We start from the raw sequence: 27,954 nt of genomic DNA on the forward strand, positions 1-27,954 counted from the left end.
TTTTTTTTATACATTTTTATAGTTCTGTATTACATGGAGATTTGGCCTCATATTAATGTATCACTATTTTCTGTAATATCTGCGCGCAAACACACAACTGGAGAATATATGAAAGTGACATACTGAATTACTGTAATGGAGGCAGACGCTGTGACAGAGATATGTTGCGCTCTTCCTCAGCCTCAGGTCATTGCCTCCCCCTGACCCCACGGTATCTTTACTCACTTTTCAGTATTCCTTAAATACTATTCTTTGGGTTAGAACACTACACATGGAAAACGTTATCTAAGTGTCTTTGAGTACTTTATATATTTGTTGAAATGCTCACATTTTATTGACCAAATCTAGAAATATATGTAGCTTTTTGATGAATATATTAGACACATTAATGGGATACATATATACAGTTCCTTTGTACGGCCTTGAATTAGATGATCTGTCAAAATTCCACCTGACACAGATCCCAAACACCTACTGCCTACAGGTTACAAACAAGTTCATTGCGAGTTGATGCCAACAACACGATCGCATTGCCTTCTACGGTTGCCGGGGTTGTCCCCGGTTCGAGTGTGGCTGATCCACTGGGCACCCAGTTCTCTGTACCAGTTTGTGGAGTCGGTCTCCACCACCCCTTTTCCAGCCAAACGCAAAGGTGATCCGGTGGGAAGAAGCAAATCCTGGGAGGCTCAGGTTGTTCTGCCGATCCGTGTTCTCTCCAACACGCCTTGTGTCAGTTACACTCCTTGGAGGCAGGGATGTGCTCTTGTGCATCACACACCAGGTGCTTGAGTGGCGGGACTCCTAGAGAACCACGAAGGTGCAAGGCTTGGCTTCGCTCGGCTCGCTCCTCAACCCCCCCCAAGTGTGGTCCGACGGCCGCCAGTGCACTGGAACAGGTATACTAACACTGACTTCACAAGATGACGTGTTTTTGTCTTCACTAGTTAGTGTGAGAGATGGGAACAACGTGACAGCGATACTCAATGTGGGCGAACGTGTTATTGCACAATTTTATTTTACACAGCATCAGAGTCATACACCAGCAGGAATGTCAGTATAGTGTGTGGGGGGGGGAGTCGGGTGGGGGTGGGTGCGCTCCTGTTTGCTCTTTCGTGGTTTTTTTTTTTTCCATGGGTGTCACCATGATGTTGCCGATTTTAACTTTTACGACACAAAAGTTCCTTTAGAGGAGAGAAGGGTCCCTGGGCAGAGGGGGAGGAAGCTGTAATTGGGGTACTTGTACTGTGGTTACGGTGGGGTAACCCCCCACTTTGTGGCGTGTCTCTCCTCCCTCCCTTTAAGGCCACTTTTCGTGGTCAGATTCCCATCCATGCCATGATGGGTAAAAAGTTGGGCCATAAAATTTTGTAGACTGCCCCCCTAGTGGCCAAGGAGGAATCCTGTGGGACAGACCCTGGGGGGGAGACAAAACACTTTCAGGTTTTATGATGTAAAAAGGATCTTAGTGTTTACTGTGGTGTAACTATATGTAATATATAATATAATGCAATATAATCTGTGATGGACTGGCATCCCATTCAGGGTGTACAACCCCTCAGTCTTGCACCCAGTGTTTCCAGGATAGGCTCTGGTTCACCATGGTCTTCGTAAGTGGTTATTGCAACTGGGTGGACATTATGTTGAATATATATTACTTTAATATATACAGTCCTTTGGGGTGCTATGTACAGATAAGACTTTGTTGTTGTATACAATACAATGACATTTTATATAGAAACCCTGAGAGAACAGCAGCATATACATTCACTGGCCACTTTATTAGGTACACCTGTTCACCTGCTCGTTAATGCAAATATCTAATCGGCCAATCACATGGCAGCATCTCAATGCATTTAGGCATGTAGACATGGTCCAGATGATCTGCTGAAGTTCAAACTGAGCATCAGAATGGGGAAGAAAGGTAATTTAAAAGTGACTTAAAACGTGGCATAGTTGTTGGTGCCAGATGGACTGGTCTGGTCTGAGTATTGCAGAAACTGCTGATCTACTGGGATTTTCACACACAACCATCTCTAGGGTTTACAGAGAATGGTCAGAAAAAGAGAGAATATCCAGTGAGCGGCAGTTTTGTGGGCAAAAATGCCTTGTTTATGCCAGAGGTCAGAGGAGAGCAACCAGACTGGTTTGAGCTGATAGAAAGGCAACAGTAACTCAAATAACCACTTGTTACAACCGAGGTATGCAGAAGAGCATCTCTGAACGCACAACACGTCGAACCTTGAAGCAGATGGGCTACAGCAGCAGAAGACCACACTGGGTGCCACTCCTGTCAGTTAAGAACAGGAACCCAAGGCTACAATTCGCACGGGCTCACCAAAACTGGACAACAGAAGATTGGAAAAACATTGTCTGGTCTGATGAGTGTCGATTTCTGCTGCGACATTCAGATGGTAGGGTCAGAATTTGGCATAAACGACATGAAAGCATACATCCATCCTGCCTTGTATCAACAGTTCAGGCTGGTGGTGGTGGTGGTGTAATGGTGTGGGGATATTTTCTTGGCGCACTTTGGGCCCCTTACTACCAATTGAGCATCGTTTAAATGCCACAGCCTACCTGAATATTGTTGCTGACCATGTCCATCCCTTTATGACCACAGTGTACCCATCTTCTGATGGCTGCTTCCAGCAGGATAATGCGCCATGTCACAAAGCTCAAATCATCTCAAACTGGTTTCTTGAACATTACAATGAGTTCACTATACTCAAATGGCCTCCACAGTCACCAAATCTCAATAAAGCAGCGCAACTTTGGGATGTGGTGGAACGGGAGATTCGCATCATGGATGTGCAGCCGACACACGCAGCAACTGCATGATGCTGTCATGTCAGTACGGACCAAAATCTCTGAGGAATGTTTCCGGCACCTTGGTGAATCTATGCCACAAAGAATTAGGGCAGTTTTGAAGGCAAAAGGGGGTCCAACCCAGTACTAGCAAGGTGTAGCTAATAAAGTGGCCGGTGAGTGTATATATGGTTAGGGTTGTACATATAGTACTGTCCAAGCATCTTGTGCTGCTCAAGAAAACGTTTAAAGCTGTCTAGGCAATTCGTGTTTATTTGCTTATAAAAGCAATATATAAAATTATAATAAATACAAATAAACATGCAATAAAAAGTAATGCATGCATTTTTTACTACTGCAAGTCTCATTTTCTGAACACCAGTCAGTGTTCACCTCTGTCTGGAAGCCGTTCGCTGTGCTTTGCTCTTGTAGGCTTCCTTCAGGTATTCCCATGGTAAATTCTGCCCAGCTGCTTGCAGGACTTGCCTTAGCTCTACTTATGACTTTTATTGCTTTTGTTCTTTTCTCTATCCAAGTGATCCTACACAGGTTCAGTTGTGTGGAGGTTGGGGGGCTCTAACACTTATTATAAATATATGATGTTGGTGAGGGTGTCTAGCAGGGTCAAGTGCTCAAATTGTCTCTGACCCTCAGCTATAAGGATGCAACCTAGCAGAGCGCTTGAAAGTATGTGAACCTCTTGTGGACCTCAGTTTTACAGGGAAATTTGTCATTTGCTGAGAATCTGTCTCTGTCGTGTGACATAATAGGTGAGTAATAAAAATAGGAATAATTAATGGGAGTTTCTGACATAATAGGTGTGTAATGACCAATTCCACATGTCACTTTAGAGAAAATCTTGTGTGTAGTAGAAACACAGAAGTAGTGCGGGTGCTAAAATAAGTGAAGCCCAAGTTGTGTCGGTTAAACTAAGTAGGTAAGTAGAGTCAGGGGTGTAAATCGGTCGTTAATTAATTTTATACTTTTATTTTAAGATTATATAATTCTATATTTTATACAAGAATAATGACCATCCCTATAGGGTTCACATACTTTCAAGCAGCACTGTAAGTACTCAGTACTGTTTTAATCGTGAACCACTACTTTTCTTTGCACTTCATGTGTAGTGCAGCTGGTCTAGAAATCGCAGTTTCTCCACAGGCACCTGGAATGCCGTGTGAGAACCCCACCGAGCCAAAGAATCTGTGCCCTTTGTGTCAGAGGAGCAGAAATCTCCTGCAAACAGGTCCGCGCACAGCCGGTTCCTGCTGCCGTACTCACCTCTGCACATCTTAAGCGTTTCCGCTCTCTGGAGGCAAAGAGATAGGGGGAGAAGGGAGAAGGACAAATTAACAATGGCAACAGCAGGAGGTGTGGAGAACAAGCCTCGCACCTCTAGTGTGCCAAAAACACATTTAGATCAGCAACGGACAACAAAAAGTGAACAAGGATGCGTGTGTGTGTGTGTGTGTGTGTGTGTGTGTGTGTGTGTGTGTGTGTGTGTGTGGTTGCAGTTCTCGCACTGACCAGCAGGGGGCGCTGACCAAAGTGCTCTTCATCATTCCAGGGGAGATCAGGAGGGAGCTCTAATATTTATGCCTCCTGATGTTTGTGCCCTGACCACTGCATCGGCGCTGGGGCCCGGTGGGGTCCGGTGGGCTGCGTCAACTTCCATTAGCGCCCAGCTGCTATTAGTGCCTGAGCCCTGGCGGTAACCCCCGCCCCCCCCCCCCCCCCCCCCCCCCATCCATTCCGTGTTCCAGTGGGCTTGTCGGTCAGTCCTCCCTCACACCGTCGCATGTTGGTGCTCACGCTCTTCAGTCCCTTTCCCTTCAAATTGCCGGAGATGCACGGCCATCCGGGATGCTCTAATATGTCGGTTGGTGTGAGAGGTGACCTGTCGATCAGTCGACACCCCCTGGGCTTCTATGACATGAAGAACACATACATCTGCAACTTCCCTACTGACGCACCTGCTCTGGGTGCAGCGTGCGATGAACAGAAACATTTCAGACGCTTTTCTGATGCGTCTCTCTCCCAAACACCGAGTCAGTCGCTGTTCTCGTATTGCAGACGGAGCGGTCAGCGTGACACGTTACGACCAAACATCTGGACTTAAAAACAGTATAATAAAGTTGATGGGGGGGAACGTTGTACGTCTGGGTGTTCGTCTTTTGTGTATGTTGTAAGCGGAGGAGCGTTTGTGTTGCTGTCGTCATTACTGTGGGAAATGTGAAGTCAGCGTGTGTATGCTGGGTTTGAACAAGAGCGCAGGAAAGATTTGTCCTGGGTGCGAGTGCGTGTCCTGCATGTGCTGTCGACCGCGGGGGCCGTACCTTTGCTGTCAGCCAGCAGCTCCTCGGCCATGAGGCCGTCCTGCCGGTTACCGAGCACGAAGGCCAGGAAGGAGAGGATGAGCGCGTCTAGGATGCCCATGATGGCCAGGATGTAGGCCCAGCGCACGGAGCAGGCGCCCAGCGTGTACTTGTCGGTGCGCTCGCCACACATGCGCTTCACCTCGTCGGCGTCCCAACCGTCCGGGTAGATCATACAGCCCAGAACGAGGCAGGTCCCTGGGGGGGGGAGGATGCGAGAGTGGCAATTGGAGCACCAGCGACTGGAGGGCAGAATTGAGAGCAGCACAGCGGAGCCACTCTCCTCATCATCCGTAGCTGGATCCTTAACTACTTTTGTTCTAGAAAGCGGGCAGGACGATCCACGTTGGCATGGATTGCTGGACAACTTTGGAGCGCCCTGCGGGACTCGCCTGAGCTCTTGGGGTGTTGCGTTTATTCCCTTGTTAATGTGTTCTGTAATAACTGTAATGTTTGACGCAGGAGCTGCGATCACACTCGATTACACTTTAAGAACCTCGTTACCCCTCTGACTCAGTTTTTTAATTTAAATTTTTCTTTATTGTTCTGCTGGGGGCTGCGGTGGTGGGGCAGGTTTGGCCGGGTCCTGCTCTCTGGTGGGTCTGGGGTTCGAGTCCCGCTTGGGGTGCCGTGCAACGGACTGGCATCCCATCCTGGGTGTATCCCCTCCCCCTCCGGCCTTGCGCCCTGTGTTGCCGGGTTAGGCTCCGGCTTGCCACAACCCCGCTTGGGATAAGAGGTTTCTGATGGTGTGCGTGTTTATTGTTCTGGTATTTTATTCTTGTGTTGTGTTTCCTAGCGCGTGTAAACAAAGAGTCGTTTTTAATCAACTCGCTGTTTTGCCACCTCAGTCCAGGGATTCCTATCCTCTAGTTGTGTCTCGTTGGGGCACGAACTATTCCGCCCCCTTGTGGGGATACGACAGTTGTTCCACGCACCGCGGCGAAGGTCAGGCCGACCGGATAAAAGGAGGGACTGCGACTCAAGGGCCCCTGCTGGCCCGCTGAACCTAGCTGCTGGGTGGAAGGAAACGTGATCAGTTTCAATGCTGTCTGCAGCTCTTAGCTGGCAGCAAGACAGAATCCGAATGGAAACAGAACGGGAGAACGGGATCGCCGTCGTTCGACTCACTTCCACAGTGTTTACAGCTCACGTCTGGTGTTTCTGAGTGCTGGTAATCCGTAACGAAATGAGAAACATTGCACATGCTTATGGGTTCAGTCAGTCAACAACTGAACTGAACACCTTGAATAGGGAATAATAGAAAGTATTTACACCGATCAACCACAACGTTAAAACCGCTGACAGTTGAAGTGAATAACATTGATTATCTCATTACAATGATACCTGTCAAGGGGTGGGATATATTAGGCAGCAAGTGAACAGTCGCTTCTTTAATTTAATGTGTCGGAAGCAGAAAAAATGGGCAAGCGTAAGGATCTGAGCCACTTTGACAAGGGCCAAGTTGTGATGGCTAGACAACTGGGTCTGAGCATCTCAAAAACAACGGGTCTTGTGCGGTGTTCCTGGTATCCAGTGATTAGTACTTACCGAAAGTGGTCCAAGGAAAGACAACCGGTGAACTGGCAACAGGGTCATGGACACCCAAGACTCATTGATGTGCGTAGGGAGTGAAGGCTAGCTCATCTGGTCTGATCCCACAGAAGAGCTACTGTAGCACAAATTGCTGAAAATCTTAATGCTGACCGTGATAGAAAGGTGTCGGAACACACAGCGCATCGCAGCTTGCCGCGTATGGGGCCGCGTAGCCGCAGACCGGTCGGAGTGCCCGTGCTGACCCCCGTCGACCGCCGAAAGCGCCTACAATGGGTACGTGAGCATCAGAACTGGACCGTGGAGCAATGGAAGAAGGTGGCCTGGTCTGATGAATCACATTTTCTTTTAGATCATGTGAACGGTCGGGTGTGTATGTTTTTTTTTACCTGGGAGAGAGATGGCAGCAGGATGCCCTATGGGAAGAAGGCAAGCCGGCAGAGGTAGCGTGATGCTCTGGGCGATGTTCTGCTGGGAAACCTTGGGTCTGGCATTCATATGGATGTTACTTTGACATGTACCACCTACCGAAAGATCGTTGCAGACCCTGTACACCCCTTCACGGCAACAGTATTGCCCGATGGCAGTGGCTCTGCCACATTGCAAAAATTGTTGAGGAATGGTTTGAGGAACATGACAAAGAGTTCAAGGTGTTGACTTGGCCTCCAAATTCCTAGATCTCAGTCCAATCGAGCATTTGTGGGATGTGCTGGAAAAGCAAGTCCGATCCATAGAGGCCCCACCTTGCAACTTACAGGACTTAAAGGATCTGCTGCTAATGTCTTGGCGCCAGTTACCGCAGGACACCTTCAGAGATCTTGTGGAGTCCATGCCTTGATGGGTCAGAGCTGTTTTGGCGGCATGAGGGGGACCTACATTATATTAGCCGAGTGGTTGTAATCTTTTGGCTGATGGATGTATATTAGTTTTATACACACACACATTGACTGAAACCGCTTGTCCCGAGTAGGGTCATGGCAAGCCGGAGCCTAACCCGGCAACACAGGGCGCAAGGCTGGAGGAGGAGGGGACACATCCAGGATGGGTAGTTTTATACAATTAGTTTTAATATTGCTTGAAGTGAATGAAAATATTGACGTCATACAAAGTATTTTCTTATATACCAAAGCTACATCCAAAATCTTTACATAATCTCACCCATAAAAAAACCGAGAAAATAAATTGTCTTATGCAACTTTGACTGTGAATGTAATGAAGCTGAAAATGACCCGAAGCTGATGAACCCTGCTCTTTATTCAATGAAGTGGTAAAACGGTATGGAATTGGAGGTTGTGAAGACTAGATTTTGTTTTTAGTAATTTTTATAGAAATTCAGATTTTAAAGTAAACAAATTAAAAGTGTGCTACTGCGGTCTACGGGCATCACATTCGAAAGCTGTACCGTTGTCTTGCCCCACATGCTCCTGGGATACTGCAGGCCACCAAGGTCCAGCACTGGACAAACGCTCATCGATAACGGATGACTGGAGGTGTTGCAGAGTACGTTTTGATTACAGCTCTGAGATTTTTTACAGAACCCAACCTATGAATAAATGGATGGACATGAATACGATTCGGCTTTCACTGATCATGACTTAGTAACGGGTCACAAAGCAATCGAGTTGCAGTGACCCGTCCTTAATTGTCTGACTGAATTTCTGCGTTTCTGAGTCTGCTTAGTTTTCAGCAGTGGTGAGCACATGGATGTATAACCTGAAGGCTGGCAGTTCAAGCCTCACTTCCTGCCTTGACCAACTACTGCAGTGAAACTATCCAGGTGTATAAATGGGTCAAATACTGTAAGTCGCTTGGGATGAGTGTCAGCTAAACTACAAATGTGGCATTTCTGTAATAAACTGGAGAAGTCGTTCGCGTTCATTCGTCTGCGATTCAGAAAACGACCTGAGGTGGAGCTGTCCAGCTATTTCTGGTGCTGATCCAGGGGCTCAACTTTATATCCTCTAGGTTCGGCACAGGAGATGTTCCCGCTGCGTAAATAAACGCACACGCAGTTTCGTACTCGCAAAGGCCTCCCTTCATTGCCATGTTGGTTTCTGTCCTCGGTAAGTCGGATGATCAAACAAAGCGAGGGAGTGGGAGGTTGAAAGAGTCATAGAAAGTGTGTTAAAATAAGTATGTGCAGGAGGGAGGGAGGGAAGGAGAGAAAGACACACGGAGGATGTTTTGAGATGGGAAAATAGATCACTGGAAGGACAGACTAAAGTAATCTGGGCATCTGAAATTGGACTGCATCTGCTTGAAAAACCCAAAGGAAAAAAATATCTGGGAACTGCGGAGAACAGGGAGCAAGGGGCCTGTTTTCAGTGCAATTTCGGTATTATGTTTCTGCAGATGAAAGTGTAACAACCAGTCAATCTGTGTCTGCAGCGTTTGTCTCAAGAGACCTGCTGCTCCACTGCCATGAACCCAAGCTGTAACATTTTGCAGAGCTGCGTTGCAGGAGCATCTCCCTGTCTCGTCACCCTAAAGAAAAACGCTCATCCTTATGTTCTTAACACTAGGGAGTTTGTAGACAGTCCCTTGAGGAGAGTCCACTGTGAGACTGAAGGACAGATTTACAACCAAGTGGCTCCCAGCAGCCCTGACCTTCTGGCTTCAAGATAACAGGTAGCTGCACAGCTGCTTCTTCACCGCGTTTGCCAACAAAAAACATGTATTTATGCAATTTGTGATGCACTTCGGTTGTTAATTGTTCAGTATTTTTTACAGTGAAATTTCCTGTTCCGGATTTGTCGCGTCGATGTTCTGCGTTTTACAACGAGTGATGTCTGATCGCAGAAAATGTGAAAACCCGAGTGAGTCCTGCTATGAAGCATGTCGCAGGCGCTGAGGAACTGATGGAGTTTCCATCTCCTCGCTTAGCCTCCACATTAGTTTGAGAATCACTGTGTCAGAGATCATCATCATCATCGTCATCGTGCCGCGCAGGTAACCATTCAGTGAGGTGGACTGAGAAGGACACATCGGAGCAGTGAGTATGCCACGTGTTTAATGGCAGCCACGTGGTCCAACTGATCGCGTTGTGATGCTGACGGACCACCGTCCATTGCTGCTCCTGTGCTGCAGTTCAATGAACTCTACAATCCCTGGCTGACAGCCATCATGAATGTTCATGTTAATCAAAGACCACCCAGAAGCTCTGCAGCTTTTTAGTGATGCAGGGGAGAGCTGTCTGACAGCATCTCCCATGAAGCTCTGGGGTGGGGCAGCAGATGAGGCAGGGGAGAACAGGTGTTGCGTTCAAGCCCTTGGCTCGAAGTCCACAGCAAGCGCCAGTCGTTCCCGCGGTGTGGACGCCGCCTGCCAAAGAGGACCCACCTTGATGAGAAGATGATGGCTCCGAAAAGGCCTGCTGTCCAGGTAATGGAGACAAGCAGATGGAGTGTCATCAAGCGCTGAGCTCAGGTCGGAGCGTCGGCATTAACAGCCTTAGTGAAGAGCTCATGCGGGGCCCGAACAAACAGGGACGCTTTGCTTCCAGGAGGGGTTGTGCTGTAGGACCTTCGAGAAGGACCTTTCATCTAAAGTGACAGTAACATTTTAAAGGTAATAATAAAGATAAAAATAAAGAGATGGATTATGATGTACTGGTGTCCAATCCGGGTGTTCCCTGCCTCACGCCCTGTGCTTCTGGGATAGGCTCTGAACCACCGTGACCCTACACCGAACAGGCGGTCGTTGATAACAGATGGATGGAATATCCTCCATCGTGTTGACTGAGCCGAATGTCCCGAACACCCTGTCCTCCACCATGCGAACGGGACACGGTGAAACGGTTGTAAGCAGATGCTCAGCTGCGTTCTCGCTGCATCACAAGGGAGAAAATGTCCTCTGCATACCAAGAAGAGCAGAGCAGAGCAGATGGAACCTTTATGCGGAGTGAGTGTTTCCTCCGCTGCTCCTGGCTTCTTAGACATTCACGCCTTGTGTGTGTATGTGTGTGTGTGTATGTGTGTGTGCATGCGTGTGCGCACGCCTCTGATTCCTCAGCTCTTCCTGCTGTACATCTGCAGCCCTCCTAAGCAGCCATGAAATGGGATTGGCTCCTCGGGCTCCTGGACCGCTTCCTCAATCCCATTTTCTGCCGTTCACTGTGTTCATGCCTGAAAACAACTGAATTACGTATATATACACACACCTCTTTTGTTTACCTCTTCCTACGACTGTTTCCTGCATGCCATATAAATAAACAACACCTGCATATTTCTTTATGCGATTGAATGCATACTGGCTGGTGTATTTAACTACGTTTTTTCATTATTTTACCATATATGGCTCCATGTAGTTATCGGGGTAAAAGGGTGTGTATATTTTTCAGCTGTCAGACTGAAAGTCAACTTGCTTTGGGAAAATAGAGCGGAACCTCGGAACTCGAACTTAAATCGTTCCAGAAGGGCGTTCGAGATCTGAAAAGTTCGAGTTCCGAATCAGTTTTTCCCATAAGAAATAGTGTAAATTGGATTAATCCGTGCCAGACCCCCAAATGATTGCCTATTTAAACCTATATACATACATACCTGCTACTAAAACCATAAATACAAAGTGTAAAACCCATAAACACATGAAATAAAGTAAAATAAAACAAAATACATTTTATTACATGCATTCCATACTGTGCAGCCAGATCAACCACGCAAAGACCTCTGTTGTGTTTTTCAATTATTTCCTTTTTAACCTCTATCGTGGCTCTCACTATTTTCCTTTTTGGCTGATTGCTTTCACTAGCAACCTTCTTAGGAGCCATGATGGTTTCTTTCTTCTTCTTCCTTGGTCCTTAGCTGGCGATTTGGGGGGCAGGTCGCCCTCTCAACCAATACGCTGCTGTAGGTGCCGCTGGATTCCGTATGTCATTCACGATACGCTTCCACTTCTGGCGATCGGTGGCGATATTTCTAGCCTCGTTGATGGTCAGTCGCTGGTTCTTTAGGTCTTCTTCAACATGTTTAAGCCATGTTTTCTTTGGCGCTGCTCGTTGAACCCTCCAGTGGACAGGTCGCTCTCGCCAGAGGAGCTTGCGTGGCAGCCGATTGGTGTTCATTCTGCATACATGGCCAAACCATCGCAGTCTGCGTGTTTGGATTTGCTCTTCGATTGAGGGTTGACTGTCGCACTTTTTCCGAATTATCTCGTTACAATGGCGATCACGAAGAGAGACACCCAGGATCTGTCTCAGGCATCGCATTTGGAAGACTTCGAGCTTGTTGATGTTTGATTTGAGCAGAGTCCATGTTTCCGATCCGTATAGGAGGATTGGCAGGATCGGTGTTCGGAAGAGGCGAATTTTGGTCTTGGTGGAGATGTTAGCCTTCTTCCATAGGCACCATTTGAGCAAGGCGAACGCTGCTGTCGCCTGGCCAGTCCTGCTGTGGACTTCGGTGGTGGATGCCACTTTCTTCTCCTGCACCAGTGATCCCAGGTATTTGAATTCTTGGACCTGTTCGATTTGGATTCCATCGAGGTGGACGTTGGCTTGTGACCCATCGGTGTGGGATGATGGCTTATTTAATATAAGATATAAAAAAGCACAAAACACGTGGAAATTCACAGAACAATTCAGCGAGATGTTCACTCCGTGAGTTTTCAGGCAAGACTGATTCATACCGAGTCACACGCGTCATACACACCCTTTGTTTTATGGGAAAAAAGACACGTCACGTTTCCGACAGGTTTTAGCCTGAAAGGTTCATCGGTTCGAGTTCCGAGACATTTTTTTCCGCGAACAACTCGCTCGAGTTCCAAATTGTTCGAGTTCAGAAGCGTTCGGGTTCTAAGGTTCCACTGTATTGTGTTTCTTTTAAACCCAAGCTGGGTAAGACAAAGTATCAAGTAAGGAAGCGTTATGGTCGAAGAATCAATTACACCTGAACAAATGGAGTGTTTGAGGAAAAGGTTGCTAGATGATAAATGAATTTGTGTACTTTTGCCAAATGGTTTTTAACCCGTTGTATGCGTGTACGTGACATGGACCTCAACAATTTGTGCTCATCTGAGGGGGGTCCCAGTCCCGCCCACTGTCCCACTGGGCCACATCAGCATCCCTAATGGTCACAATGAAGGTATGAAAGGCAAAAGAGATCGTAGTTTTCGTTTCTCTGTAGCCTTTGCTCAAAGTAACAGAATATTACATATAATATAATATAATATAATAATTTGCTTTCTAAACAGGAGAAAACATTTGCTACAGAGAGAAGTTTTCCATAAATTTTTTTAAAATCAATCTCACCAAGTGGGCTCAATAAGGCAATGTTTCGATATTATTTTTTTGTAATTCAGTTCTCCATCATTTTTTTCTATTTCAGACTTTCAATCAGTATTTCTTTCTTTATTTAACAGCTTTTGACTCTCTTCTCAATTACTGTCTGCCTTATTGTTGTACTGTTCTAAATTTACATTTATTCATCTATTCGTGCAACGTACATCTTCGGGAACAATAAAAAAGTGCATCAAAAGAAGAAGAGATTTCGATTCTGGAGAAGTCAGTTTGTCACACGTCACCATATGAACCAGTGCACATGAGCTTTGTATGGGATATAAATATGCTGTGAAAAAACTTTTTTTTTTCGTTTAATTTTTTTAGTTTTTTGTTTAATTTAAAAAAAAAAAATTATTAAACGGATAACATAGTTGCATTTTACTTATTGGTATTATTATGCCTAAAATCCACAGCTGTTTGTCATGTAATATCATAACCTGTCACATGTCCTGTGCATTGTGTCAATGTGTTGCACGCTGGCGAAGACACTGAGCTGAAACGCATCCCTTTTCTGTGCAAATCTTTTTTCGAATACATTGCGTACACTTGGGATTCCAGCACCCCAGCTCATTCTTTACTCGAGCACATCATTTTGATGTTTTTACTCATAATTTTCATTGGACTAATTTAGGGTAAGTACTATAGCAGGAGTTGGGATTTGATTCTATCGCCAGCTCAGGGTAACAGTCAATAATGCTGACGAAAGAGTGTTCATTGAAGTTTTGTTATTTCCCAGACTGCTCTTTCCTGCGATAAAGTTTCTTTTACTCCCGTTCGATTTTGCCGAACGGAATCCAGAGAACGATCTGCATCTCTGGTGTCGGAGTCCCTGGGGTTTTGAGGCTTAACGCGGGACAATCCCTCCCTGTTCGGTGCAAGCAAGCCTGCATGGAAACGAGATCGCTGAGACTGGAAGGGACCAGAATCACACATCCCTGCATGTAAAATTGGTCTACAGTAATCAAATCCATTTTAATCACGCGGCTTGGAGTCTGGAGTACACTCTTATTTAATTACCTCCATGTGCCAGTTATTATAATAATGTAATAATCAGACAGGACATGGAATATGGAGCAGAGCAATTGTAATCACACAGATTTTGGTTAAAGTGAACCATTCTAATCAGGAATAAAACTGGTAGAAATCTAGAGCGGACCCATATTCATATATGCATATTTTGCTAATGAATTGTCTTTTTATGATCTGTATGCTGATAGGTTCACAATCAAGCGTTCCAGTGTGACCTCTCCTGTTCCAAACAAGTAGATCCAGCTGCTTATACTTCAGCAAGCCAAGAAATTTGGCAGCGGCACTCACTCACCAGCATGAAAAGGTTAAAAAAAAGTCTCTGTGAGAAAAACAGGGGGAAAAAAAAAAAAAAAAACAACAAACCGTTTGGTAGGGATTGGTGGCAGAGTCAGCTGATCGCAAGGTCACGGCATTCGACTCTGGGATTTATCACAATGGTCAGGAATTTCCAAAGAAGCAAAGAGGTGGTGTGAGCCTGCTGGGATTGTCTGGAGCAGATGTTTTTCATCTTCGTAGTTCAAGAGGATCACCAAGGAGTTGACCGCTGCCGACCCTGCAGCGGACACTCAGTTTGTCTTCATCACATGTTTCAAATATAGGGCAGAGTGAGGCTCCTCACCATTACACAGACTGAAGGGTTGCGCTCAAAGAGAGAAGTGGTCATCGGACAGCCAAAGACGTCAGAGCGATGGACAGTGGACAGCCAGAGACGAAAAGCATATGGCAGAGTTAGTTTGCCCCGGACACACTGGAGCCAGCTTACATGCAAAGAACGAGTAGCTCACCGGTTGCCATGGACACCTTACTCTCAACCAACGGCATGCTGGGAGAGGGGTGTGCACCAAGGTGGTGCGATTCTCTGATCACCTCGAAGAGCTTGCAGGCACGCTGTTTTGTGCTTTGAGAGGAGCCCGCAACGGCGTTGATGGGCGTTGCCATGGCAACAGAGGGATGGGCTCATAGGAAAGGCTGCAGCCACCATACTGAGGTGGTGCAGGACCCCACCCTGCAAACCGGGCAGCCTCCACACATTGCCAGTGGCGCTGACGTGCAGAGATTAATGAGCGATTGCTGACTAAAGGGTCCCTGTGGAAAAGGATCTAAAGACCCACTGAAGGCAGCAGGACTCTGGAAGGAGCTCAGCATGAAGTAAAATCTCAGCAAAGTGTACCTCTCCAGTGGCCTGTTAGGTGACTTCTTGAACAGACTAATAATATGTCAGACTCATGTTTACATACAATATAATTAAACCATACAAATTCATTAATTGGCGATTCATCATTGGACTGGATCATGTTCTGAATTTTATTGTTTACACCCTTCTCTCATGTAAAGGGCCATAATGAAAAACCGGTATCATGACAGGAAGATATACTTTTTTGTCATACAACAGGCTAATTATTCAGCACAATTTTTTTTCTCCCAATAAACGGGTAATTTTAGGTCCACAGCAGGTATTTTATTCACTGTCTACTATATGTTTCACTCTGCAAAGCACAGGGACATTGTGCTTCTTATAATAAATCTAGCTCTCAATTAAAATAGCAGATTCAATACAGCGTTAACGCTTAGTAATAAACTGTATAAATGCACTTATTAATTCAATTATTTAAATAATATAAAAAGCTTTTGTAATATTAGTACTCTTACAGTATCATAAATAAAGTGTTGCTCATGCTCTACAAATTGGAATTTGACGACACTGCAGATCCAAAAATTCTCATTCTCCTACAGCATTCATTATATCATCTTATTAATAATTTGGATTAAGTGATATAATCTGATTATTTTTGTTACAAATATAAATATGCTGGTGTTGCCATTGTTACGCATAAAAAAATGCCATTTATTTTGGACAATTTTTAATTTTTTCGTCCAACTGTGTTTTTTCCACAAGAAATAATAGTATTTCACCACCCTCAAGATGGGAATTCGCCTGATGGGGTGATTTCACTGTATTAATTAATCTTGTCAGGAGAGAATTTGGGTGCATTTTATTTGTGGAATTGATGCCGTGACTTTTCTGGGGTAGCTGGTTCGCAGAATGTTATATCCTACGGTAAGTGACCTGCTGCTACACTTTGGGTATCACTGGCAGAGTCAGCTGAGGGTCACACAGAAACGTCCTCCTTTCAGAGCATTTCCATGTAGGATGCAGCAGCTTCCCTCGAGGTGATGGTGAAATGCATGTCCATGCTGGGGGCAGATGTGGACACGGTGTGGCACCTGCCCCCCATCGACCTGCCCCTCGCAGACCCATCTGCAGCAAAGCACACTCCCTGACACCGATGTCATGACACAGCTTGACCCCGCTCGGCAGAGTCCACTCCGCTCCTGGAGGGCATTGTGCTGCCGTGAATTCGGCAAGAACGCAGACGGCACATGACGAAGCATGCAACTGTGCACCTTGTAAATGGAGAATATTATTTTCAAAATTATTTGAAAAATTTTCATAACCTACTTTACTGGACATGGTTCATTAATTTTGGTTATTCGTCATTCTGGGACGATGGATTCCGGGAGGCATGCCCAATGGGAAAGACAGACAGACCAGGTCCTCGTACACCAGTTTAACATCACCAGCTAGGGAGGTTTACAAAAGGACACAGAATCTTGTCCATTGTCCTCTTGATGACTGGTCTGGTGCAGTTTGCTCTGCCTAGCGCTTACAGTCCCTGTCCCTGCTATTGTTCACTGCCGAAATTCTCTGTCGCCGTGCTCACGTGTACTTTCATTTCATTGCACTGTAAACAGACTCTGCACTTGAGTCCACCATAATCCCTGCCCTCCTGTAATTGACCAAGGTACTACAGCAGGACCTCTCCTGGGGCTTAAGCAATACTCAAGTCTGTGTAAAGTTCTCCAAATACTGACGCTAAACACTAACCTGCAATAACAGGGTAGGAAGCAAGTTGAGATTTGCACACAGAACACAGACGGACGCACACATTTACCGAAGCCGCTTGTCCCAAGTGGGGTCGCGGCGAACCGGGGCCTAACCCAGCAACGCACGGCGTAAGGCTGGAGGGAGAGGGGATGCGCCCAGGACAGGATGCTAGTCCATCACAAGGCACCCCAAACAGGACTCAAACCCCAGACCCACCAGAGAGCAGGCCCCGGCCAAGCCCGCCGCGCCACCGCACCCCCAGCACGGACAGACATAGAGTGAAATACCGCAAGTATTCGACCACCCTGTACCCTGTTTTACCAGGTATCGCCTGCGTTCCCCAATAAATGATGAGTTCTGGACACCAAGCCATCAAGTGCAGCCCCTAAGTGCTCACTGGCTCCCTCAGCACCCACCCCCTTGCTTTGGACCCCCGCCTCACCTCTGTCAGACGGAGCGTGAGCGGCACGGCTGACGGTTCACAGCCCTGAGCCTCCTGGCCCTAATTAATCTCAGTTCGGCTGCCTGCGTTTCTTAATCACAGAGGCACTGAAGGGAATGGTAATTCGGAGGTTGGTTGGAGATCAGCTGCAGGGGCGAGCGGGCGACAGAGACGGACAGCGGCCGGGGCTCCGACCCAGAAGCTCTGCGGCGCCACCTCTGCGACTCGGACGGTCTGCCACGGTAACTGCGCATTAGCTTGCGGCACGCCGCCACTGCGCCCAGTTAATTTGATTAAAAAAAGGTCAGAGTTCAGGCCTGGCGGCTTCCTCGCTGGTTTGGGGACACGTCCTCCAGGAACGGGATTAGTACTGGCAGTTATTTTTAACTGGCCTCCTCCACGATTTCAGGCACTTTTCTCTCTGTGTCCAAGCCTGGGTCTGTACCGCGTTTTCTAAACCTCACGTATGTCCGGCCGTACTGCTAGTGCTGGACCCATAATTCATACCGCCCAAAAACATTCCCTCATTGCAGCACTGCTTCATCCTACTTGCAGATTCAAAAAAACAACCCTAAATCACCATATTAAACTCTAATTACAGAGTTCGCACAGCACTGCTCCAGAGCAACGTAGAGGCAGAAACAATATTCTGAGAAATTGCCTATATATGCATAAAGCGAGGCCACACACACCGGCTGAAGCCGCTGCTCCCAAGCGGGGTCGCGGCAAGCCGGGGCCTAACCCGGCAGCACAGGGCGCAAGGCCGGAGGGGGAGGGGACGCACCCGGGACGGGACCCCAGTCTGACACAAGGCACCCCAAGCGGGACTCGAACCCCAGACCCACCAGAGAGCAGGACCTGGCCAAGCCCTAAAGCGAGGCCAGAAGGTCGAAACGTTTCTGTGTTTCACAAGTACGATCACCTGCCGCTATCTAGTAAATTCCAGAAGGGTGTCCGGACATTCGAGAATCCCTTGGAATTGACACGCAGATTAAAATGCTTCTATTGGAGTTTCCAGTTCCGGGTTTTGTCACACGATAATTAATTCTAGAGACCGAGCTCCGCCGTCTTATTACGTTATCGGGTCTGGACAGAGAAAGAAGGATATTGACTGTCGTTTGCTCCCATTTGTTGCTTATCTCCGTGTGACTACTGTTCTCCTCTGGGGGAATTAGTCCTGCGGTAAGGGGGCGCGTGCACTTGCTGACAAGGAAGCTGAGAGTGAGATGGGTTCTTAGGCAGGTATATCAGTCTTTTGAACAAGGGTGGAAAAGAAGTTTCCATTCTGGGTTTTGGAGCTCTTCACTCTTCAGCCTAGTTCCTTAACCACGGAATATTTTTTCCAGACTCGCACACGCGTACACGTTCACATTTATTCGTAGGCAACGCTTTTCTCCGAAGCGGCTCACGATGCCAAGTCACCTCCAACTATTTACACAGCGGGCTAATTTTTCCTGGAGCAATTTTGGGTATGTCCCTTGTGGGATTTTAATCTGCAGCCTTCACGGCTGATCAGGCTACGCTACCAGCTGCTCCATACAAATACGCACAGATACGCACACAAAATGTGTTGTCAAAGCCAGGTAATCCATAGTCCAGTCACATATCCACGTGCACCCAGAGCCCTGGGTATTTCAGTTACGCTCCTTTGCCCTCTCCTGCAGGCAAAGTCCCTTGTGTTTTATGGTTTGGAAAGCACACTGACACTGGCCAAGGCGAGAGCTGCACCTCCATGCCCATTTAAAACAGCCTGTAACCGTCTTCCAGGAAGAGGTGTCACGCTTCACAAAGACGTCACCACCCCACTGAGCCGAGGTGTGGGTTCGGTTAGTCAGACATAATGAGACATTTCCCCGTTCCTTTAGAGAGCCGAGCATTGGCTCTCAACTCGCACAATTACCTCACTGTCTCCCGGATTCTGTCTCGACTCAGCTGACAACCGTATCCCCGATTGGATTCGTGGACGAGGCACATGCACCTCATTAAACACATAGGAGACCCAGGCGCTTTCGATATTCCACAGGCCACCTGACTTAATAATAAAAGCATCAAAGTACATGCTTTGAAATGCAGCAAATTCTATGCTCTGGTGAAATGAATGAATCACTATTCTGTGAATGTGCAAATTCTGCATGCTGAAAAATATCCAAAGCAGAATGTATTAAACATAGAATATATTAAACACTGCCACCCCCCCCCACGTCTGTAAATGCAACTTGTTTTCTACTCTGGGCGCTAGTGTGTGACAGCCAATCAGAGGGGAACAGATGAGGTGCTCAGCCAATCAAAGGGTAATGGATGACATTCTAAACCAATCACAAGGCAATAGATGAGATTCTAAGCAAGTCAGTGGGGATTGCAGAAGCGTGCGAGCAAATCGCGGTGGTAGAGATGAGCATCTGCTGTGAACGGATGGCAGACAGTGACCCAAGCAGGCCGGATCTCTAACCGCCTCACCGACGGCCAGTCGCAATCATCTCACAGCACGGCTCTCCGCACTTAACGTCCCTTCTGCAAATGCTGAGAAGCCATTTCTGCTTTGTCTCTGGGAGGCACTAATTCTGGCCGGCGGAGCTCACGGCTGCCTGGCTCGTGTCAATATGACATTATGAAGGCGCTAATAACTACAGTGCATCCCGGCCCTGCACAATGGGGAACACAAGGCTTCACGCCATGCCGATTTTACACCTCTTCATGTTTGCTTGCCTCTACTGTACAACGTGACAGCTCTATTAAGCAGCGAGTTCATCATTCCAGAATCTAGTTGGTGTTTCCACAGTACATGCTGATATGCCTTCAGGTTGCATGACAAATTAATAGAAAATTACATTGGAATGATGCAGGAATGACAGCTGTGTCTCAGGCAAGTCTGGTGCATGTTTACTTTCAGATCACATGTGAAAACAGGGCCAAGCCTTTGGTTTGGAAATAACATGTGCAGTCTGCACCGCTTAAAAACGCAGTGTGTTGAGTGTTCAGATTGTGTAAGATTTCAGTGTCTTGTTTTCTTGCCGATCAGCGGTCAGCAGGTCCTGTTTCGAAGGGGTGGGCGTGCAGTGGGCCAAGTGTGCCGCAATGTGTCGTGTTTAGCAGCTGGAGAGGATGAGCTCAGCTCTGATCCAATCCTAGACGCTCTCTGTCGGGATCGGAACACGTCAGCGTGCCGTTATTATTGGTGTCCTGAGCTAGACACAAATCTGTGGATAAAAGATGAAATGTACATGTCGCCATTGACTCCAATGGGTCTGGAGTAGCCGTCTTTAATTTAGGGTTAGTGTTAGGATTAGGCAGTAGGGTTATGGTAAGGGATTCCCTCATACACATGTTTTCATTGATACTCACCTTCATTCTAACCATAACCATGGACTGTTTAAGTAAATCACACCGCTTCTTTCTCCTACATCTTTCCTTGCCACGACTGTAATATCGCACAACACAGAAGACCGTGACGGCTTTGCCACATGGAGAGCTGATGCGAAGTAGAGTGTTTTCCACACCCTGGGTTTGGACTGTGCTAAATGGGCCATCACCAGCAGACCAGTTGTCCATTCCTCAACCCTAAACCGCCCAAAAGCTCTTTAGCATCGCTAATTGACTTGGAGAGTGAAGGATGCCGTTTGACCATATTTCTGTGTGTCTTTCCAGCCTCTCTCTCAGCACCCGTCTCTGCTTGTCTGCCAAAGTACCCTAGATGTGATGAAAGATGTGCGATACAGTTGTCAGAATCATTGGGGACTGGCTAACAACATGGGTGCTTTAGGAATGGATGCAAAGCAAATCAGGGTGATCTGTATGTATTCCTACCGTAACAAAGACATGGCCCTCCAGGAAATGTGTCCTAAAAGTGCAAACTTTGGGGAAAGAAAATGTTTCGTATATTTAGTCGCACATATTTAAAATGTTAACTGTTCCTCTGCGGGTTTCCCATATTCTACTGCCTCCTTCCTTCCACAGGACCTCCTGCCGTTCATCTCCTCCTCCTCGTCTCTCTGCATTTTGCTCCTCCTTGCCAAATCTCCTTGTCCTACGAAGCCTGCCTCCCAGGATGTTCTCCCACATCCTCTAAGCTCTTGATGGTCTCTCCCACCCTCCGATCCAACCAGAAATGGCCTCCCAATCCTTCCTGATGGATTGTGATTCTCTGAATGGTGCGCACACAAGGCCCTCGAATACACAGCTCAATCCAGCTCCACACACGCACACACACACACACACACACACAAATCTGCACACACAAACAAGACGACTGGAAAGCAGCCACAAACTGAAGCACAAGCTGGCACTTGGACAAACACGCATACATGCAAATGCGTGACCTTGCGAACAATGTGAGCTGCAAACACACCAGCGCACGCACACACACACCCACACGCACCATCCCAGGACACGGTGCCCTCTGGGTGTCCGTCATTAGTGCCGCTTCTGATGTTTCGCAGCAAAACAGCAGGTGTGACGAGACTCTGGGATCAATACGGCAGCAGACACAATGCGCGCCTCTCGTTCGCACCCCGTCGCGTTGCTCTGCGTTCGCCTCTCCCAGGAGCCACGTACAGATGATATTTAGCGCAGCCTTCTTGTGTGCCACTTACCCACATTAACAGCCAGCCTCGATGTTTTCAAACAGAATCGGAAAACACACCGAAAATTCCGTCCCGGAGAAGTCTAAATTTTTATGTGGTGCGCTGACACCCAACGAGTGTTCCTGCACTGGTAAGACGGCGTCTGCTGCGTAAATTATTAATCATAATTAGCCTCTAAGTTCATCTGCATGGAAGCCTGTCCTGTCGGGCTTCATCGGGGATGGCAAAGTGCAGCTTTGCGTTAAAGTCAGGCGCCAGCCGAACACAGCCGGACGAAGTACGCAGGTAGCTCGCCCCGTGAACGCGCCCGCGTCCAAAACGTAATTATCATTGACCTCACGGCCTCGCTGTCTCTGTAGGGACTCGCGGTCTTGTTTTGCATTTTTGCGATTTAATCAGTGTACTGGGTGGAGGGTGGTTCGGGGGGTGGAGGGTGGTTCGGGCCGCGCGCCCCGAGCGCGCAGAGATGGAAGGGTGGTGTCGTCCAGGGAACGGGAAAGTGTGTCCTGCTCCGGTGTGTGGAGGACCAGGAGTGAAACGCTGCTGCTGCATGAGAGGTGAACACATCAGCAGGGAGGGAGAGTCAAGGGAAGGGAGAGAATGAGGGACCTGAGGTCCACTTCCACCCTCTGTCGCGTCCGATCGGGTGTTTTTTCATCCTCAGGTGTGTACTGTGCGTATGCAGGAACGTGTGCCGCACGCTGAAGAACCGTGTCCTGTGAAGGCCAGCACGTCTGTTCGGAATGAGCTCATCCGAGGGCTGACGTGACGTCTCTCACCGACTCACATGCCTCCTGGTGCTCTGTCCTCATTAAACATTCAGGCCACTGCTGCTGTTTTTAATATGTTCTGCCGCTTTAAGCAGAAGGACCTCGGAGCGCTTCGCGAGCTCCCCCTGACAAGCCAAACAGATTTAAATTCTCAAACAGGTGAGCTTTCTCCTGCCAGTGGTGCAAGAGCTCTGACTTTGAGATTCCACTCGTCAGGAGAAACGGCGATGCCACTCGGTCTCCCGCAGGCTGGGCAACACGACCTGAGAAATTACCAGTGTATCAGTGTTGTTTCACTGTGCCTGGATGATGCAGAAAGACGCAGGATCCATCCCCAGTCTGTATGGAGGTTACATGTCTTGTCTGTGCTTGTGAGGGCTTCCTCAGAGTGCTCTGGTTTCCTCCCACAGTCCAAAAGCATGGGTTCCAAGTGAATTGGTGACTCTGAAATGCCCAGTGTGTATGAGAGACAGAGTGTGTTATTCTGGCATATAGAGGAGTGACTCACTGTAGTGTATCTAGCAGTGTAAGTCACCTTGTATGAAAAAATGTGTCAGATGAATGCTATGTAGTGTTCATTGTTGCTTAGGAGTAGTGTCTGGTAAATTAATTAATGTAAAGGTAGTACAGTCTAGGGGGGTGCGGTGGCGCAGTGGGTTGAACCACGGTCCTGCTCTCCAGTGGGTCTGGGGTTCGAGTCCCGCTTGGGGTTCCTTGCGACGGACTGGCGTCCCGTGCTGGGTGTGTCCCCTCCCCCTCCGGCCTTACGCCCTGTGTTGCCGGGTAGGCTCCGGTTCCCCGTGACCCCGTATGGGATAAGCGGTTCTGAAAATGTGTGTGTGTGTGTGTGTAGTACAGTCTAGGGGGCGCAGTGGCGCGGTGGGTTGGACCGGATCCTGCTCTCCAGTCGGTCTGGGGTTCGAGTCCCGCTTGGGGTGCCTTGCGACGGACTGGCGTCCCGTCCTGCGTGTGTCCCCTCCCCCTCCGATCCTACACCCTGTGTTGCCGGGTAGGCTCCGGTTCCCCGCGACCCCATATAGGACAAGTGGTTCAAAAAATGTGTGTGTGTGTGTGTGTGTGTAGTACAGTCTAGAAAGTCAGAGCAAGCAAACAAAAGCCCGATAAACATCTGCCTGGACTGAAACTTTCTTTGTGCTAAAAATCTTTTTTTTCTGCAACCTTCCATTACAGTAATCAAAATGTAGACTGGTCATGTGAGCCCAAGGAATCCCCCCCCCCCCCCCCCGCTTCATTGGCCACCACCAGATCCCAAAAGGGTCGATTTCATAAAACTTCAAATTTCAAGCTAAATCTAGACACATCGGTACTAAAGCTGTCCGTACAGAACATATAGATTTTCGGCCACTGTTATAATTACTGCAAAGAGCAAGAAATGCCACAGTATATTGTCTGCGTGGGAGGGTGGTGCTTGGGGGGTAAAAGAGAGTGCAATACAGGTGCAATAAAAGCATAACGTCAGGAAGGCAAATCATGGGATTTTTGGGCTGGTTCAAGGAATGTGGTGGCCGTGCTAGTTATGCACAACAGACGGGATGTGGGGGGTGGGGTGTGGGGGGGGGGGCAGCGGGCTAATGATGTCCTTGAATCAACACAAGATGAGTAGCCGTGTCCCACGGGGGGCACGACTGTCATGAGCAATGCCGATTGCATCCCACATCTCAGGTCTTTCAGCATCGAGCGTTCGGCAGGGCACGAAGCACTACCGCCAGGACCTGCTTATGAAAGACGCTGCAAACAGATTTCCCAGCATTCACCACGGTAAAGGTGAAATGAAATATCAGTTCTGAGGAATAAGACAAGATTCTGAAGGACACTGCAAATGATTCTACCAGCTTTCCATGCTGTGCAAGTGCACAAAACACATTTTGAAGAATACAGCACGGCACTGACTGCAGGCATTCAGACATCATAATTCAAACACACAAACACACCAGCTTGAACCCATCCATCTTAAAATGAGTCCACATAACAATATTCACTGGCTGTCCGACATCTGGCTACAGAGTCCTTTGTTTCTTCTCGTAATCCTGTCTTGGTTCCGGTTTTTGTTGGACTTCTGGGAAAAATCTGGCGGCGTACAATTCAAATTGCTTGAAAGGCCAGAGATTTTCATGATTTCCGTCATCAGAGATTTGCGAGCACAGAGCAATCAGTCTCCGAGGGTTCGATCAACCGATGTGCAACAATCACTTGTAGTCAAACAAATTAAAACACTGTTAAATATTTCACACTTTTAAGGCCTTGCTTTGTCTGGATCGCAAGAATCCCCTTTCATCCCGTGTAGTACACTCCGTTCTAAAATTAGAAAGCCTTTAAATAAAATGAGTTGGACATAAGGTCAACCGAATGTTGTTGCTAATTCAATTAAATGTGTTTATGTGACCTTATCTAATGAAATCCTCAATCTGAAATATTCTCAGAAAATCACCAGTGACAGGGCATACCTTGGCCAGAAATCACTCTTTGGCTGACAAACAGCTTGTTGTTTGATGGGCTTTTCGGAACATTGACCAACGAGCGCTGGGTTCCAGGGATCTTGACACGACTGAACTGCAGCTCATTTTTCTTTTTTTTCCTATCACTAAGCGAGGCCAGTGCATCCTGCCTTAAAAGCAACTTGACCTTGCCTCTCCTAATTGAAATATCAATTTTCATTCTGTTTGACTGCATCGCTTAAAATGCAGGAGGAATCAGTTGGCCCCAACCCTGAGTAATCACTTTGGCGCCGCTTGATTTTTCATTCCAAAAATGCACAAAGAAGTGAAGAAGAAAAAAACTGACACATCCAGCTGGTAATTATGCAGATTTCATCACATGCATTTCATCTCACCAAGAATTTAATATTTATAATTTTCCTGCAAGTTAGCGCTTGATTCAGAGTATGTGACGAACTCAAAGAGAAAAACGTGACAGTTTTGGGGCCTTAAATGGCATACCATGTTAGATAGGCACAAACTGCTCAGTTAGAAAACTGGCCTACTGGTGACCGCTTTAATCCGGAGGAATGTGTCAAAACAGGGGGAAAATTACTGCAACCCTGATGAAATGACAGGTATTGATCATCATGTTTTTTTTTTATAAATTTCATTATCTTTTGTATTTAACACATGCTTTAGCCCATGGTGACTTAAAGTGGTGTTACCAGCTTCACAACAAATAACTAATTGGTACAGTTAGGTAATCGTACTGGATCACTTCAGGATAAGCACCTTCCCCAGGGGTGCTAATGCAGTGGGATTGGAACCAGCAACCTTCAGACTGTAGTACAACAGGTCTGAGCACGACACTACAGGCAGCCTGACTCGCACCGTAAAATTCATGTATACGGGATAAAGTGGTCGTTGCACTCACCTGAAGCGAGCTGCATCCAGCCGCAGATCTTGTACACGGTGGCCGTGCTGCAGAAGAAGAAGAGCGCGAAGCAGCCGATGCAGGTGATCACCAGCATCATGGACATACCGATGAAGAAGGAGGCGGCCTTGAAGGCGCCGGATGGGATGGTGTTGAATTCGGTGAAACTGCCGCGGCAGGTGAGCTCCCTGGAGAGCCCGTTGCCGATGCAATAGTGGAAGAGGCCGAAGTAGCCGGCCTGCGGGGTGTCCACGCCGTCCCCGATCCAGTAGGGCTGGATGAAGCACACCACGTTGACGATGGCGAAGAGGATGGTGAAGATGGCCCACAGGACCCCGATGGCTCTGGAGTTCCTCACGTAATTGGTCTGGTAGATCTTGGCAGCTTCCGAGGCTGGGAGCATGGTTGCGGGGGTCCCGGGGACCATGCCTCGGACGGAACTCGGCGCGTTAAGCGGTGGGACGCGGGGTATGGCGGGCGAAGGGTCTCTGCGCTCACAGGCGATCTCGGCTCTCGAACCCCAAAGGACTCAGTATGCGTCCCCAATAATAAACCGGCGAGGGCATTTGTCACAGGAGTGCCCTGGAAGTGTCTCCAAACCTCTGCGCTGTCACGAATGAAAAGCCGTGGCAATCAATGTCAAGACAGCCCCCAGGAGCCTCCCGAATGCAAAAGCAAGCAGAGCATCATTGGCACGGCATCACCCGAAAGCCCTGAACCGCCGAATGCGGACCGCCGGGTGCGCGCTCCCGTGCCCTGATCGCCACCGACGCGGCGGCTCGATGCAAGCCGAGGGCGAGACGCAGCCGCCCCGTTGCCACGGAGACGATGTTAGCGCACCGCCTTCAGCGCCGCCACCAGCAGCAGCATCAGAGTCCTCCTCCTGGCGAGATGAGTAAGGCTGAATCAGTGAGAAACAAGACGAATGAATTCCGTGGTTCATCCGCCTCTCCTGTTCCTGCACTGGACCGGCGATTCCGTTCTGTTTCCCCGCTACAATATAATATAATAATAATAATAATACTGTGTTTATTATTGCAGGTGTCCGCTGCTGCGGATCGGATTGCGGAGCTGATTCTTAGAGCCGCTCCTCCTCGGCGTTCGCTCGAAGAACAAGAACAGCTCTGGTGGTTGCGGAGAAATCTGGGACCGGGAGCCTCCTTTTGGTCTCACATCTCGCGGTCTCGGCTTCTCCTCCACTGGCCGCTTGCTGTGGAGATGATGATGGTGATCGGACACCCTGAACACCGCGGTCCGCTGTGTGACAGCACCAGCCAGCCCGTCTGTGAGCTCAGGACCATATGACCATATGATCGCCCCCCGCCCCCCACCTCCCTCTCTCTCTCTCTCTCTCTCTCTGTGTGTGTGTGTCACACGCACGCACACACAAACACACACAGTCACACGCACACTGGTCTGGAGTGACGTCACTGGGGACTGGGGATTAAGCCCAGATTGCGACAGGTGTCATTCTGCAGGGAGGAACACATCGAAGAGCACATCCCATCTAGCGCGATGGAACGGTATCCCTCCATTACTTCACCCTGTTTTTCCAGATAAACTAAGGCAGCAGGTAGTGTAATGTTTACCGCTGTCACCATGTAATCTGAATGGCGCGGGTTCGAACCCCACTTGTGCTATATTAACCTTGACAAGGTGATGGAAATGCCAGTCAGCCCCATCTGACTCTTGGCGACCACTTGCGTGGTTTTCAAGGAAACAGAAGAAGATAAGTGGTTTGCCAGAGTTTTCTTTCATGGGTGTCGGAGGGGTGCGAACACGCAGAAACGTGAAATGTCCCCACCCTTAGAGTTGTACTCGAACCCATGCCCAACGAACAGCTCAGAGGCAGCGAGTCGCTGGTTT

The 27,954-nt window shown here is 48.0% G+C and overlaps 1 protein-coding gene across 1 annotated transcript; it reads right to left on the reverse strand.

Moving 5' to 3' along the window:
- Nucleotides 1-27,377, reverse strand: LOC108931374 (LHFPL tetraspan subfamily member 3 protein-like). Its single transcript, XM_018747119.2, has 4 exons — nucleotides 26,089-27,377; nucleotides 5,142-5,378; nucleotides 4,087-4,114; nucleotides 1-1,414 (listed from the first exon to the last, which is right to left on the reverse strand). The coding sequence occupies exons 1-3, from the start codon at nucleotides 26,513-26,515 to the stop codon at nucleotides 4,098-4,100; spliced, it is 681 nt and encodes a 226-aa protein (XP_018602635.2). The 5' UTR covers nucleotides 26,516-27,377; the 3' UTR covers nucleotides 1-1,414; nucleotides 4,087-4,097.
- Nucleotides 27,378-27,954: the final 577 nt, after the last annotated feature.

Source organism: Scleropages formosus, chromosome 2 (assembly GCF_900964775.1).
Source record: "Scleropages formosus chromosome 2, fSclFor1.1, whole genome shotgun sequence".
Lineage (NCBI taxonomy): Eukaryota > Metazoa > Chordata > Actinopteri > Osteoglossiformes > Osteoglossidae > Scleropages > Scleropages formosus.

Excerpts from the sequence above, each read along its gene's own strand:
- LOC108931374 (XM_018747119.2), bottom strand. The coding sequence starts at position 26,515 with ATGGTCCCCGGGACCCCCGCAACCATGCTCCCAGCCTCGGAAGCTGCC. Across the intron at positions 5,379-26,088 it reads CTGGATGCAGCTCGCTTCAG|GGACCTGCCTCGTTCTGGGC; the intron begins GTGAGTGCAACG and ends TCCCCCCCCCAG.